This window comes from Onychomys torridus, chromosome 10 (genome assembly GCF_903995425.1).
Source record: "Onychomys torridus chromosome 10, mOncTor1.1, whole genome shotgun sequence".
Classification (NCBI taxonomy): Eukaryota; Metazoa; Chordata; class Mammalia; order Rodentia; family Cricetidae; genus Onychomys; species Onychomys torridus.
The window spans coordinates 1,671,162-1,687,674 of NC_050452.1; the positions used below are offsets into that span (position 1 = coordinate 1,671,162).

The 16,513-nt window shown below is 36.6% G+C and overlaps 1 protein-coding gene across 5 annotated transcripts in view; it reads right to left on the minus strand.

The window, feature by feature from the left end:
- Ccdc88a (coiled-coil domain containing 88A) overlaps positions 1 to 16,513 on the minus strand; it is a 154,609-nt gene that overhangs the window by 12,435 nt on the left and 125,661 nt on the right. For all 5 annotated transcript variants that reach the window (XM_036201581.1, XM_036201582.1, XM_036201580.1 and 2 more), the window contains exons 20-25: positions 15,670 to 15,947; positions 15,120 to 15,263; positions 12,026 to 12,212; positions 8,191 to 8,336; positions 3,234 to 3,326; positions 2,894 to 3,108 (exon numbers count right to left, since the gene is read on the minus strand). In XM_036201581.1, the coding sequence (XP_036057474.1) occupies positions 2,894 to 3,108; positions 3,234 to 3,326; positions 8,191 to 8,336; positions 12,026 to 12,212; positions 15,120 to 15,263; positions 15,670 to 15,947 (1,063 nt within the window). The remainder of the gene's footprint in view (positions 1 to 2,893; positions 3,109 to 3,233; positions 3,327 to 8,190; positions 8,337 to 12,025; positions 12,213 to 15,119; positions 15,264 to 15,669; positions 15,948 to 16,513) is intronic.

The window sequence follows — 16,513 nt, forward strand, 5'->3', positions numbered from 1 at the left end:
TTTCCTGCAGATGAAAGAGCAGGTGTATTAGGCTCATTTTATAAAAAGTTGGTTGAGAGAAGGAGGAAAAAAAGAATAGTTTGACATTAGCAATAAATATTAGCACTAAATTTTGAAAAAGGTAACAAAAAAGGAACCCCAAGATAAGCAAAATGGGAGGGAGAAATTTAAAGATATTTGGGGGCTGGAGAAATGGATCAGCAGTTAGGAACACTGGCTGCTCTTCCAGAGACCCTGAGTTCAATTCCAAGCACCCATATGGCAGCTCACAACTGTCTGTAATTCTAGTTACAGGGGATGCAATGGCCTCTTCTGGCTTCTGAAGGCACTAGGCATGCATGTGGTATCAGACATAAGGGCAGGCAAACCATTCATGTACATAAAATTAGCATAATAATAAATAACAAATTTAAAATGTATTTTGAAGGGCCTGTGGGGTGGATTTATGCCAAAAAAAATGAAAAGAAGCACTACACAAATACAGTTTTGTGAATTTAAGGACTACTGCTCAAGTATAGGAATCATTAGAACAAACATTAAACTATATCTTAGTATGACTTAATATAAAAATAATTGTTTATGAAATATATTGTACTAATCTTAATGTTCTTTCTCAGAAGGTTGTCATCAGCATTGTAAATATTCAAAGCTATTTTTCTGATAAATTGGTAAATATTCATTGAAAGATGTGTAAGCTACAATAGCTTCTTAACTGGTTTGACTGCTGTGAGGAGAGTCATGATTCATTTAAGCTTTTTAATTTAACATATATTCTTTCATGCTGGGTAAACATAGCTAGTCTCAATGATCAAAAAGGAATGAACCAAAAGCAATGTAAAAATGGACACTTAGCTAAAACAAAGCTGAATGGTTGTAGCATGCACATGTCATGTGTAGATACTTTTCTTTTTTTTCCTTTTTCTGTTTTCAGCTGTTTTTCAAAGACTGCTTTACTGACATGACAGACAGACATTCTTCCAAAATGGGCAGGATAAAAAGAATTTAAAATTTGCCAGGGATGTGATTCTTCTTCTCATGGCTATTGTGTTTGAAGCACACAGTGCTCTTCTCCCAAAGCACACTTGTATTAAGGGCACATTTTTATGTCTACTGAAAACAAAATCTGCAGTTGAACAACTGCAGAAAAGGAGACTATTGCTTCCTTCTGATTTTGTCCTGAACGTTCCAGGAGGTAGCATGAAAGAATGACTCAATCTTCAGACAGACAGGATGACGTTTAACAAAACAGGGACCTGTGTGTGTGTGTGTGTGTGTGTGTGTGTGTGTGTGTGTGTGTGTGTTCTCATGTCTAAATTATGTTCTTGTAACTTAATTAAGGACATACATTTTCTTAATGGGATGCCGGATATTTTTGTGTCTAAAGGCAGCAGATAAAACTGACTTATCAGCTATCTCTAAAGGAAAACTTGATGATTTCTCCATACCAGTATTTATCAAATAGGTGGACAAGGTTAGATGGCAAAGGATCCCAGATAAGAATCATCTTATGTGGTGCTATACAATTATATTGCTTTCTAGAGAGTATGAGATGTATATTATGTGTGCATCTGTACTTTCTGTTGTTAACACTGACTATCTAGGCTGCTAAAACTGTATTGTGAAATATGTGCTACAGTTCTAAATACCATCATCTCCTTTTGGAGACAAAACACAAGGCCATAACATTGTACCATTATTTGGGTTTTTTGAGAGCCATCCACATGGATATCCTACCTCTGAGGGAAGCAGCAGCTGTCTTTGCTTACTTTTTAAAAATTTTTATTTTTGGTTTTTGAGACAGGGTTTCTCTGTGTAGTTCTGGTCCCTGTCTTGGATCTCGTGCTGTAGACCAGGCTGGCCTCAAACTCACAGAGATCTGCCTGGCTCTGCCTTCAGAGTGCCGGGATTAAAGGCGTGAGCTTTTATTTTTATTTTTATTTCAAAGGAACAGTGTGGTTTGTTTGTTAGAAAGAGGGTTTTATGTAGCCAGGCTGGCCCTGAACCAATCCTCTTGCTTCCACTCCCCAGCACTCAGATTACAAGCATGCATCACCTCATCTGCTACATGTATGAATTTATGACACTGGTAATGATATGATTGAAGTATATACTTTTCCAGTTATTTTATGAGAACACAGTCAACTGTGTAGACATCTTCAAAGAGCTTAGTATTGAATTCTTTTCTCTTTTTCTTAAATTATATACTTTTCAGGCTCTTTCTTTGGGCTTGCTATTTTGCTAAAACACACAGTAGTAGTAGTAGTAAACTAAAAAATCTATAAATTTTAAAAGGCATATTATGTGGGACTTGTAAGTCTAATAAAAACTAAATTTTAAGTTTATACATTTACATTTCCTCATCTTTATTTCATTTTAACCAAAACTTCAGCAAGTATCTCTCGATTTTTTGAGACCAGTTATCTTTAAATAATTCTGTAATTCCTCTTCAAATTAGTATTTGTTTTTTTTAACTTTCCCAATATGATAACTCTGTTTCGATTTCATACTACCAAAACTTATGAGCAAAATCTGCATTATAAAATGCCTTATTTTGAGTAAGTTATAAATACTAATGAAATGAAATCTCATTCTTATTTCTTATCCTTATAACTAGTCTGTGAAGCCTACTTTAGGAGCAGACATAGCCAAGCTGTTATTTTAATGTTCTTTTCACAATATTTTATCTTACTAGCATAATGATGGTTATCTCTATGTACATGTCAGAAAACCAGGTAGTTGTACACTATTGTAGTCTGCAACTAATTTTTGAAACATAAAGTTAAAATGAAATATTATTCATCAAACTAAAAGATTGTTGGAAGTTGTTTTTTAAAAGGAGAAATCTTTAGACAGGATTATAATCAATACTCTGTTTAAAGCACTTAGCACTCACTGCTGCTCTTCTTGGTCCCCAGGGTTTGGCCATCTTCTAAAGAGTTTGACCCTACTGAAGAGCTATCTTGACTGTCTTGATGAGGCAGCTGAAGAAATCCTTCACTGGAGTCTGAGCGGGTAGGCGTTAATGTTAGAGATTTCTGACGTTCCCGATTAATATCTTTCTTGGACTTTATCAATTTTCTCATTTTTAGAGTAATCCAGTTGCCTCTCCTAATAGAATTAAAAGAATTCTTAGTCTAAAATTCAACAATAATCCTCATAAAATCATAAGCCTCAACAATACTACAAATAAAGTTTTCTTCAAAACAAGATACATAAAATTTGATTAGTGGTACCTTCTAGGAGGAGATGGGTCATAAAATTTGTATTGGTCCATAATTTTCTCTTCTAATTTCTCTTTTTGTCGTCTCAATTCATTTAATTTATCACTATAAAAATGGAAATTATATTTTAGAATATGCATAATATCTTATACAATGACTATGACCTTATTTCTTTTCAGAACATAAACAAACACAGAAACCATTATTGGTATCTGAGAACTAAAGTAGTAACAATGAGTTTCTTTTGTATTTCTCCTTTTCTTTAAATGTACCTAAATAAATGGCTGTAGGACTTATAAGCTTCAATTCTACAACAGGAATTATCTGAAACCTTCTATAGTATAATCACATCATATAATTGTCTCAACATCTTTGTACTGTTATTTGATACTATACAAGCATTGGTTTCCTAACCTTTTAGTCTATCGAACATTTCTTATAATGAAGTATGCTTTGCTAAACATAAATGAAAACTTTTAGATATGTATTTTTCTAACAGTTATTAATATAATAAATAATCTTGAAACTACATAGTCATATAAATAGATTCTTTCCTTTTAGGCTGAAGTACTCATGCTTAACTTACTTTTAAAGATTTAGTTCTGACACTCCTCCCCCAATGGATGAGTATATATTCTATTCTTCACATTCTATTTTCATTTCATGTTCTTGGTAGTTGTGATGGTTTAAATAGGTATGGCCTCCATAGATTTATGTGTTTGAATACTTGGTCCATAGGGTGTGGCATTATTAAGAGGTGCGGTCCAGCTGTAGTAGGTGTGGCCTTGTTGGAAGAAGAGTGTTACTATGGAGGCTGGAGGTCTCATATATGATCAAGCCACACCCAGTGTGACAGTTCACTTCCTGCTGCTTGAGATCAAGATGTAGAACTCTCAGCTCTTTCTCCAGCACCATGTCTACCTATATGCTACCCGCCATGATGATAATGGACTAAAACTCTGAATTGGAAGCTAGCCCCAGTTAAATGTTCCTTGATAAGAGTTGCCTTGGGGCTGGAGAGATGGCTCAGCGGTTAAGAGCACTGACTGCTCTTCCAGAAGTCTTGAGTTCAATTCCCAGTACCCACACGGCAGCTCACAACTGTTTGTAACTCCAAGATCTGACACCTTCACACAGACATACATGCAGGCAAAACATCAATACACATAAAATAAAAAATAAAAAAGAAACTTAAAAAAAAAAGAGTTGCCTTGGTCATGGTGCCTCTTTGCAGCAATAGAAACCCAAAGAAAAAGTATTTATTACATACAGAAACATCAAAGATTACATAACAAGGTCTTTTAAAAAGCTTTCAATGCCAAAAACCACTATTTACACAACAATTATTTAATGATGCTTTACTTGAAGAAGGCATGAGGTTTATATAAAGATGAATAGTTAGGTTGTTTTGCTTGTACATATACACATAAGTGACTATTACATACCAAAGCAATAATAATAACCAAAAACGTACTGTAGAAATATAATAAGCACCTATAAAAGGGAAAATATTTCTATCTTAAACATCTGAAAAAAATCCTCATGAAGATGAAGGCTATATTAAGCTGGGTGTGACAATTCATGCCTATAATCCCCTCCACTCCACCAGGATTACCCTCAGTTGAAAGCCAGGCTTATGTATATAAAGAATTACAGGTCAGCTAGGACTACACAACACTCTGTCTTAAAAACAAACAATGAGGATGGGGTGGGAGAAAGAAAACAAGGTTGGTGAAGCAGCTCAGTGGGTAAAGGTCTTGTCAGCCAAGCCTGATCACTTGAGTTTGATTCCTGGAACCCAAATGGTGGAAGGAGACCAACTCCCCTAACTTGTCCTGACTTCTACATACATGCTGTGGTGAGTGCATGCCAACACACTGGACACAAAACACAAAATAAGGAAATGTGAAAAAAAATTAAAAATTTAAAGGGCTACATTGTATAGGTTGGAATGGAAAGATGAGAATTTTAAAGTCTGAATGTCACTATGGCCAACTCCCCATCCCCACACCACCTCCTGCCCCACGCACACATTCAGGAGATAGAGGTGTGTAAATCTCTGTGAGTTTAAGTTTAACACAGTGAGATCCTGTCTCAAACCAAAACAAACAGCAACAAAACAGAACAAAGTCAAACCAAACAAAACCACAATGTGATAGGAAATCTTCAGCAAATGGAATAGGATATATCTTAAAGGTCAGGGATAAAGAACATTTATGAGGCCAGTGGAGGTGGAGCGTGAGTTAGAGTCCACAAAGGATGCTCTATGAACAGATGCTGTTTAAAGTTATGTGAGACCTATGGAAGTCTGATAGTTCAGAAGCTAATGGCTAGACTACAACAGGCCACAGCTCCCAGTTCTATTTCCTTTTTATCTGATGAAATCTGATTACAAGCCACCAACTTTAGGAATACTTGTTTGCTGCCACCCCTGCCAAAGCCATAGGACAGAGACATTCAGCTAGAAATGCCTTGACATTTAAGGTAGTTAGTTATCTGTAGCTTAATTTTAGTAAGTCAAAATAGAGAATATTTGAATAACAATCATATAGACAAAAATTATTGAAATATGGAATTGAACTGATGATGAAAGTTAAGAAGATAAGAAGGCTTTGAATAATGACTCTGCCTAAGGCAAGGGAAACTCAAACACCAAGAATGTTACATATGCTTGGGCTTTCTTAAAATATCTTCTCATGGCAGTCAAGGAATACATACCCTTTAAAAGACTGATGGTGTGGTCCAAAGTGGACAGTCACCAATGTGAGATTTCACTGCAATTTTGCATTTATCTTAAAAGTTCATATAAACTATTTTTGTTCCATGAAATACATGTGTATTAATATAGAAGAAATGTTTCTCCACCCCAAATTCTGGAATAATTTGATGCTTCAGAAAAACATTGTATGCATCCTGCTTTCACATGCTCTGGTTTGTATCAAATTAAAAAAGCAGACAAGAATTAACCATTTAATCCTTCAAATAACCCTAGAAGCAGCAGGTAGCTTTACTTTACAGAGGGAACAGCCAGTGACAGAGAAATAGAGTGACTTGCCCATAGTCATAAGCCCAGTGAACTGAGAACCGAGTTAGGAGGCTCAGTTCCACATCTGGCTATTTGTGTTGTGTCACAGAGCTTCTTACTTACTGGGATAAAGAAAGGGAAGAGTTCTGTAAAGGTAAATCCTATGACTTTACCTACTGAGCTGCACAAATCTGACACTTTCTGGATTCTCTCACTCTCTGTAAAGATACACTTTATCAATAATTATGCCCGACAATTTTTCCTATCATCTCTCTTGAATCTGGTCTTAACTCCATGTGAACTGCCTCCTGACAGTTAAACCACTTCTCTATTGCTACCCTTTCCTATGCCTGGTTCTGGAAAGATAAGGTTTTGGGTTTTATATCATAATACTATACTTTTACCATATCTTCATGTTTCTGCATTGGTGCTTTCCTGACCCAATACACTGCCTCAAACCAACCTCCATAGCACCTCTGAGCCTCAGCTCAGCTCGTCTCATTTTTGAAAAGTTCATTTTGCATCTCCCAGACACAGGTAATCTAGTATTTGCTACATTTCTGTAGCCCTTAGGATTTATCTTTTTATTATAGGGTTTTTAACTTATACACAATACATACTGCATTTCTTGCTTTTTGTTTTACTTTAGATGAGGGTTTTTTTTGTTTGTTTGTTTTGTTTTTTTGTTTTTTTACATAGGGTCTGATGTAGCCGAGGCAGACCTTGATTCCCTATATGCCAAGGATGACCTGGACCTTCTGATCTTTTTGACTATCACAAGAGTGCTGGGATGCTGAAAGGCAAAGACTGCAATGCCTGGTTTATATGAGACCTCTCTATTGTCCACATTAGTCTTGAACTTGTAAAGTCAAGCAGGCTTTCCACCCCAGTCTGTTAACTACTGAGACTATAGGCATGTATCTTTTTTTTTTTTTTTTTTTAATAATTCTCTTAAGGGCAGGATCCACATTTTCTTGTTAGTATTCTGATTTTAGCAGAATGCTTAGAATATAAGAAACTTGAAAAATCCCTATTAAGACAGTATAATCCTCCTTAATGTTACTTCTCGCTGACAGAATATTGCCAACATGGGTTTCATGCTCACCCTTGGGAAGGACCTGTCCCAGTCCCTATTGTGGTAGGGTCCTTACCTGGCTGAAAACTGGTATCTGATGATGGGAAGGAGCAGATTTACAAACTGCCAAAGAAAGGCCTGACTCCCTCACAAATCAGTGTGATCCTGAGGGACTCACATGATATTGTACTATGGTACAATATGGTATTCTATTGGTAATAGAATCTTGATAATCTTAGGGCTAAAAGGCCTTTCCTGATCTTCCTGAGGATCACTACCACTTATATGAGAAAGAAGTTGCTGTTCGTCATTATCTTGAGAAGAATGGAAAGGATAAGGATGCTGAATTCTGTCTGATTGTAATAGAATGCCACATTTACTCACTGACTCATTACTGTAAGACTAAGTGAGTCCTCACTCCCAAATGGAAATACCAGTTGTCTACAGTCCACTACAGCACCATAAATTTGTCTTGTGCACTCAAGCAGTAAGATAATTTTAAATAAAAAATACATACTAAAACAATGATAAAATAACATCAAGTGAAACGAGCATGGACTTTTTTTTCTCTGCCACTAGGTACAGCAGTAACATCATGAATAATACTTAAGAATACGCCGGGCGGTGGCGCATGCCTTTAATCCCAGCACTCGGGAGGCAGAGGCAGGTGGATCTCTGTGAGTTCGAGGCCAGCCTGGGCTACAGAGTGAGTTCCAGGAAAGGCGCAAAGGTACACAGAGAAACCCTGTCTCGAAAAAAACCAAAAAAAAAAAAAAAAAAAAAAAAAAAACCAAAACCCAAAAACCAAACCAAACCAAACCAACAACAACAACAAAACCCTTAAGAATACAAAACTCTTTGGCACCTACATGTACTGTCTTTGTTCAACATGAAAGAGATCCTTGCTCTCCATGTTTTGCTCCAGCAGCGTTCTGTTCTGTAGCATCAGTGTCTGGATCTGATCCAACAGGTGACGATTTTCTTCTTCTAAGTTTCCTTTAAGTTGGCTAAGCAACTGTTTAGACACAAACATTTATTTTTGAAGACAGATTTCCATTTTACACAAATCACCTGAAACACCTAAAATATATTAAGTATTTCACAGAGACTCACTTGATAAGAACATAGACACTATGCTATATTACCTGTTAGTAAGTATATATTAAGTCTTACAAATATTGGGTCTATTATATCTAGTTCCAAAATCAGTGCTTTCTATCTTTAGATTTGTTCAAAAGCTTCATTCAAATAGTTTACCTTCTACTTTAGTGTCTAAGAAGTAAATGCTTAATAGGATAGTTAATTCTCAAATTTATACAATAAGGATGGCTTCTATTCTGTCAATATTACCCCAAGGATTGAGGTAGAGTACCTGGTTGTAACATGGTAGTGAATACAGCTTATCCCTTTCCCAAGCAATGTTTTCAAATAAGCATAAAAGTCTATGAATAGTCTGGGTTAGCTTGATCGAAGAAAGAAATTTAATCAATGATTGGTATCAGCAGTTACTTTAGGCTTTTTGTGAAGTCAGCAGAAATTGGATATACCTTAGCTAAGCCATAGTTTACAAAACTCAAAGGAATTATTCTAAAAACTTATCATTCTTTTTAGGGTAGATTTCTGAGCCCCAGCATCAGGTTTCAACAGTCTACAACAGCCTAGAGACCTGTATTAAAAGTAGCAACAACAAGCAGGCAGCACAAGTCTAGCAACTACTATGTCCCTACTTTCTAAAGGGGAAAGTAAGTATTTAAAAAGATCTCAGCTGGGTGTCGGTGGCGCACGCCTTTAATCAGGAGGCAGAGCCAGGTGGATCTCTGTGAGTTCAAGGCCAGCCTGGTCTACAGAATGAGCTCCAGTACAGCAAGAGCTACACAGAGAAATCCTGTCTCGAAAAAACAAAAACAAACAAAACAAAACAAACAAAAACAACTATCAAAGGCAGCAGGAAGAATGGTACTTAAGAATATACATATTGAATACACATAATACAAAACAGTAGATTCAACTGTAGTCCTGTATTGTTTTTGTCTTTTTACATGTTATAAAATTAAAATGTGGTAAGCTTGTCAAAAAGCTGAAGGCATTCATTTTCTTCCCTATCTAAAGATTTGTTCAGTTTTTGAGACAGAGACTCATTTGCTCCAGCCACATAACTTTCGATATAGCTGATGGTGACCCTGAACTTCTGATTCCCCTGCCTCTACCTCACCATGCCTACTTTATGCAATGCAGGGGGCTTCATGCATACTAGGAAAGAACCCTATCAACTGAGCTACACCTCTATTCCTGCAATCTATACCTTCTTGCAGTATGAATTCTCTTTCTTCCTATCAAGCAGTGAAATCTGTATCCTGTTATGCTGGTGTGAATGAGAACGTCCTCATAGGCTCCAATGTGTGACCACCTGGTCCCCAGTTGGTGGCACTGTTTGGGGGGTTTAAGCACATCACTGTTTGTCACTCTGGGTAGACTTTGAGGTTTCAAAATCTTGTACTTTCTTAGTTCTCCCCACTATTTTGTGCTTACAGTAGAGAATATGAACTCTCAACATCCTGCTCAAGCCACCATGCCTGCTCCTTGCTTCCACGAATTCTTCCCATGACAAACTCTTACCCCTTTGGAAATAAACTTTCTCCTATAATTTACCTTGTTCACAATGCTTTTTCACAACAATAGAAAAATAACTAATATATGTGTTTTCTTGAACTTGGAACAGGTTTGGCTAAGAAGAAGTGAAAATAACACATGGAAAGTTCAAGTGTAGGCCCTAGCCATTGTGTGTGTTTCTACTCAGAGTATTGGGACCTGCTTGCTAGAAGGTTGGAAATTATGAAGAACAGAAAAGAGACAGTGCAGAACACCACAGACCAACCTGCCCTACAGTGTCTCTTCCAACTAAAGATGCAGAAGTGAACCTTTGGGCTCATATATTAGTGGGTATATCAGCATCTTCTTGAGCCAAAAGAAACATTTACATTTACAGACCATCATCACTGAGGTTCCACTGTTAGTCAGCATTATTGTGACAAAAGATACAGTCAGAAAGAGAGAAAAATCTAAGTGTAACATCATTCAGTAAATTGTCACAGGTTATGTGTTCAGGTGTTGAACTAGTGCCCAGATCAAGAAACAGTGTTAACTGTACTTCCGAAAAACTCCTGTGCTGCCTTCTAGTTACCAAGCTTCCTTACCAAGGTTAACTCTCATCCTGGCCTCTTAAAACAAGTTAATGTCTCTACCTCTCCAAATCTTAATAATATATCACTTCACACCCAGTCAAGGGCTAATCTTTTATTCAAATTATTACAATCAGCTTGGGCAGATAACTTTGCACCCTCTCTAATCTTTGCTGAGTAGCCTTCTAGATCATCAGGGACATGTGTTATTTTATCAAACTCAGTGTAGCGGTCTCACTTCTTGGAACTCTTAGTTCAATTTCTCACCAGTTCATTGGTCTATTTGTCTAAACCAGTAGTTCAACCTCAGGCTATCTGAAAGTTGACTTTGGTGACTCTCAGAGACTCTTTACCAAATCAAGTCAGTCTTCCCAATAGAAATACTACTGGTCTGCAGTGTGTCCTGTGCTCTCCTAGAACTACCAGTAAACAATCCCTCATAATCTACCCTTGGACAAAGGAAAAAGAAAGTCAACATTTGAAACTTCTCAAATGATATAGAAAATCAGGAAGAATGATTTATTCTACATGTAAACCACCATCTCTACACAGCAACTATCAACACTGTACTATGTGCAGTTTATTTACATGTTTGCTAAATTAATATTGTATGGTACATTTGTGGGAAAATGGGGGCTAGAGAGATGGCTCCACAGTGAAGAGCACCAACTGTGCTCTTCTAGAGAGTCCAGGTTTGATTCCCAGCTTCCAGTTGGCAACTCACAACTATCTGTAACTCTAATTCCAGGGAATTTAATGTCTTCTGGCCTTTGTGTACAGACACTGTACACAAAGAAGGTAAAACCCCATATACATAAAATAATAAAAAACTAAAAGAAAAACTGCACTTCTCTTTTCTTTCTCCACCCTCTTGCAACGACTTCTCTGCTCCAAATCAAGTCAGTATCAGCCAGGGAAGGGAAAGAGAACAGAGCAGAGAAGCCACAAGGTACAAATGCAGCATGCTACTAAACAAAGTGTACCTTCATTTTTTTTTTTTTTTTGTATGTCACTCTTTTGAGTTCTGGAGTCCTAAAATGTGGCTCCCCACCCACTCCAGTATTATCTAATTGTTTTGCTGTTTATTAAGGACTGTTCCTCACTCTACCATTCTAGAAGAATCCTAACTATATAATATATTTTTAAGACTCAAATCACAGGTAGAATAAATGCTTTGAACTTTCTGAGCTCTGTTGGGTATTTAAGTGTACATGATTTTAAACTAATTTTCTATCCTACTGGTTTATATTTTCATGCTACAAGTACAAAAACATTTTTCAATAAATACCCACATAATATGATAATTTGAAAGCATATGGACATTTAAGTTTAAACAATTAATGAAAGGGGATGAAATAAACACAATTTTTCTTAATTACTTGTGAATTTCAAGTATGTGTGACCAATCCTTTTACACACAGCAGTAAGTCTGGACCATGATTGCCACTGTAATAGGACTCTCTACTTTTTAGGCATGCTGTGACACCTAAAAGAAGAAACAATGATTGAGTCTGTTGGCGCTCACCTCACACTGGTTGTTTAGCTTGGTAGATGTGATATCCAGCTGCTGGTACTGCTCCTTTAGCTTTGAAAATTCAGCTTCTAATCTTGTTTGTTCCAATTTAGAATTATTTAATAGACTTTTCAAATTTTTATGGTCAGTTTGTAAAATTTCAGTTTCTTTTAAAAGTTGACAATATGTATGATTTAACCTACAATTAGAAATCATAATAGAAATATTTCAAAAGTTTTCACAATGTGAAAATGCTGTTAATATCATTCAGACATATTTAGAAGATGTAAATTTTTGCCAGTTACTAATTGATCAATAATCAGGATTTCTCCAAAAAATTAATATGAAAAGGAAAAATGACCAATTTGGTTATGATTTCATGGAAATTTCAAATTCTAAATTAAACATGAACAAAGATCAGGTGAAGCTAATCAGTCAATCCAGAATTAAATACTAAACCAATATGCTGGCTGAGAATTGAGAAATGCAGGCAGCAAACAAATTATAGATGTGTAGCTTTCTGTAATTGTGGCAAATTATTAATTTTTATGTAATTCCCACTTACCACGTTAGGAAAATCCAGCTATAGCTATGTTTTCCTCCTCACAACTTACCTTCAAAACAAAGTCTTATTGATCTCTAAGGACAGAGATTGACACATTGTTTTAAAACAAGAAAGTAAATAAATAAGACATTATAGGCCGTATGCATTATACTTGCCCCCAACCTACTAACTCTTCAAAATATTTTACTTTTTTTTTAAGTTAGGGGGCTATCATGCATGACACAGATAGATAGCTGGATTTGGTCCACTAAACTGGATATAACCTGCCAAGTTTATGTTACATCATTAAGATTGGATTCCATAAAAGGGGCACAGAGAACAAAGCACAATTTTGCCTAGGTGGTCTTTGTCCAGAATACCTAAGAGTCCACTCAATTCATTCATCAAAGAATTCAAGTCAGCTTACAAAAATCTAAGCAATGAAATATTTAAAAAATCAAGACATGGGTTAGGGATTTAGCTCAGTGGTAGAGTGCTTGCCTAGCAAGCGTAAGGCCCTGGGTTTGATCCTCAGCTCAAAAAAAGAAAAAAAAAATCAAGACATGATGAAAAAATGGCAAACCCCCTCATATAGGTGGCAAATATACTATAAATAGGCGAACTTTATGAACAAAAGCATTATCACTCATACTATCTAGTATATAACAACACCTATGACAACAAAAAATTTCCCATTGATACTTCACAGGGAATGGGTAGCAGAGAGAAGCAGTGTAGGAAGCCTGATTTATCAGAGATCCTAAAATGAGTGAGACGGCTGTCATTTAAGCCAGCCATTCAATGAGCTCTAGGTTCAGTCAAAGAACCTGTCTCAAAAAACTAATGTGGCACTCAGGACAGACAGCTCAGCAATTACTAGTGCTTGCTGTTCTTACACAGGACCTGGTTTGATTCTCAGCACCCACAGGGCTGTTTACAGCAGTCTATAGGCCCAGTTCCAGATGATCCAATATCCTCTTCTGACCTCCAAGGGCACCAGGCATGCACATGGTGCAGACAAGCACATGAGCAAAACACTAATACACATGAAATAAAATTTTAAAATAAATAAAGTAGATGGGCTAAGAAGGTGGTTCAGTAGTTAAAGTGCTTGAAATGCAAGCCTGAGGACCTTTTTTGGGATCCCCAGAACACACAAAAGTGCAAAATGATCCAGGTAGCCCAGTGTATTTTGGTCTTGGAAATTGGAAGCAGGAGATCCCCCCAAGGCAAACAAAATAGACAGACTAGTCACATCTGCGAGCTCTGAGTTTGACTTGAGAGATCCTGCCAAGAATGAATTAGATGGAAGAGTATTAAAGAATGATTTTCAATATCAATCTTGTACCTCCACATGCATTCTCACATGTCCCACTCATGCAAACATTCATATACATCATGCACACCACACATGAAAATGGAAAAAAATGGTGAAATGTAGTTAAAGACATTTGATGCTAACCTCTTACTTCTAAGCTCTCACAAATCCACACACAAACACGTAAACAAATACATACATATATACCCAAAAATCTCCTAAAAACGAGTGCTAAAGTAAATTCTGAATTTTTTTTTATATTGTCCTTTAAAATAATAGTGCCAAATGAAATCCAGTGAACAACAGAGGGCAAAACAACATAGTCTAAGAAAGAAACTTTCTTTATCATTATCTGTGACTAAACAGGCTATTTAGAATTACCAGTCCTAAGATTGTGTGTGTGTTTGTGTGTGTGCACGCGCACACGTGCGCAATAACTCTTTCATGTTGTACTTAATAAAGCCTTTCTTTTTACACAACACAGACATTAACAAATACATGCTGGACAAGAATAGATTTGACACAGAAAACACTTTACTTGAGATCACTCATCCCAAGCCTGGGGCATTCTTTTGGTCAAACTCATCGTATCAGATTTCTTTTTCATTTTGACTAAGCTGTTCTTCTGGAGGCTCCACAGAAATGTATAGTTTGATGTCTGGAAAGCCAAACTAATGTCCATGAACTATTCCAGTTATTTTTAAAATACCAGCAATGGTCAGCTACAAGATGAGACTTTACATTTCTCTGAAGTTTGGTAGTAGGAAAATCATCCTTCCTCTCTATGTTACAATGTGTCACACCTGTCTTCAAGTGACTGGCTATCCATACACCATCCTCTGAGCTCCGGTCTACTTTGACTTTGTGCTGTGCTTGCTGAAGTTCAGCATCTTCACAACACAATACCTAGCTATAGGAGACTCAATTCAGAATTTGAGTATCAAGATGAAGATGGTTCTAGTGATTTAGGACTTTTCAGAAAGAAAGGAAGAGGGCAAGATAATTATAAAGTTGAGTTGTGTACATGTGCACCTGCACACACATGAACATGCATACAAGCATGTACAATGGGCTGGGAAGGTGGCATAGTTAATAAAGTGCTGCTCAAAATAACATAAAAAGTCCATGGTAAGTCCAAATTTTGGGTGCTATTATAAACACACACATACATACAAACCACAAACACTCTCTTCTCTCTCCAGAGATAAGGCATAGAAAGTAAAATACATAAACAGTATCATTACCTATCATTTTCACCACAAAGTTTCTTGTATTCCGCAGCTACCATCTCATGGTTTTTGCTTTCAAGCAGCATTTTTTCTTGTTCCATTTTGATCATTTTTTCCAAATCTTCCAATTGTCCTTTCTGTTTTAATAACTGATTGTAACTGGGGAAGGGGAGAGAAAGTTAGATATTTAGCTTTAAACAGTTCTAACAAAGAAAATGTTTTTAAAAAGAAGGAAATGATTAATTTAACAAATATAACACAAAACATATGTAAATTTATATAAATTCACTTCATAAATTATCTGAGATGGGTTTAATATATAAAATTTATTATACTACCCAAAAAATTGTTGTTGTTTTTAAGATTTATTTATTATGCATACAGTGTTCTGTCTGCAGGCCAGAAGAGGGCACCAGATCTCATTACAGATGGTTGTGAGCCACCATGTAGTTGCTGGGAATTGAACTCAGGACCTCAGGAAGAGCAGGCAGTGCTCTTAACTGTTGAGCCATCTCTCCAGCCCCCCAAAAATTTGTTTTAAAAAACACAATAAAATATAAAATACCGGTCTTCAAGGTCTTTATGTTCCACCTCAAGATTCTTGTGGGCAGACTTTAGGGTTCCATGTTTAGAGATGAGAGATTCATAGTCTGAAGCCTGCCGTTCATGAAGAAGTTCCAGCTTTTCATGATCTTTTATCAGAGAATCATAAAGAGATTTCAAGTCTTCTCGTTCTTTGATTATAGATTCATTTTCATTTTCTAAGGAAGACTGTTGGATTAGAAGCTGTGCATTCTGGTTCATAAGTGAAGTACTTTGTGAATTAAGGGTGGAATTTTCAACCTGTAAGAATGTGTGTATTATTAATGGTATAAGAAAAAGTTGCCAGGCATGGTGATACATGACTTTAATCCCAGCATTTAGAAAGAAGAGGTAGGCAGATCTGTGGGAGTTCAAACACTAAGTGAGCGAGTGACAGTGAGAAAAAGAAGTTTATGTATGCAGTGGCATGCACATGGAAGCAAGAGGACAATTTGCTGGAGTTTGTTCCATGCTTCTACTATATAGACTGCAGGGACTAAACTCCAGGTGTCATGTTTAACAGCAAGCATCCTTTTCTGCCGAGCCATTTTTTTTTTTTTTTTTAAGGATAGGGTCTCTTCCTAGCCTAGGGACTTACCTTTAGGCAAGGCTGGCCAGTAAGTGAGCTGCAGGGATCCACCTGTCTGTGCCTCCCCAGTGCTGGAATTGTAAGCATTTGCTACCATGACTGGCTTTTTTGTGACCTGATGGAACCCAGGTCCTCCTGCTTAGGAGTGCTTTACTGCCTGAGCTAGCTATCTCCTTAAACCCACTTGTTGCTCTTTTTAACAAAAAGTTACAATGTTAACTTAAATAAGCTCTAATTA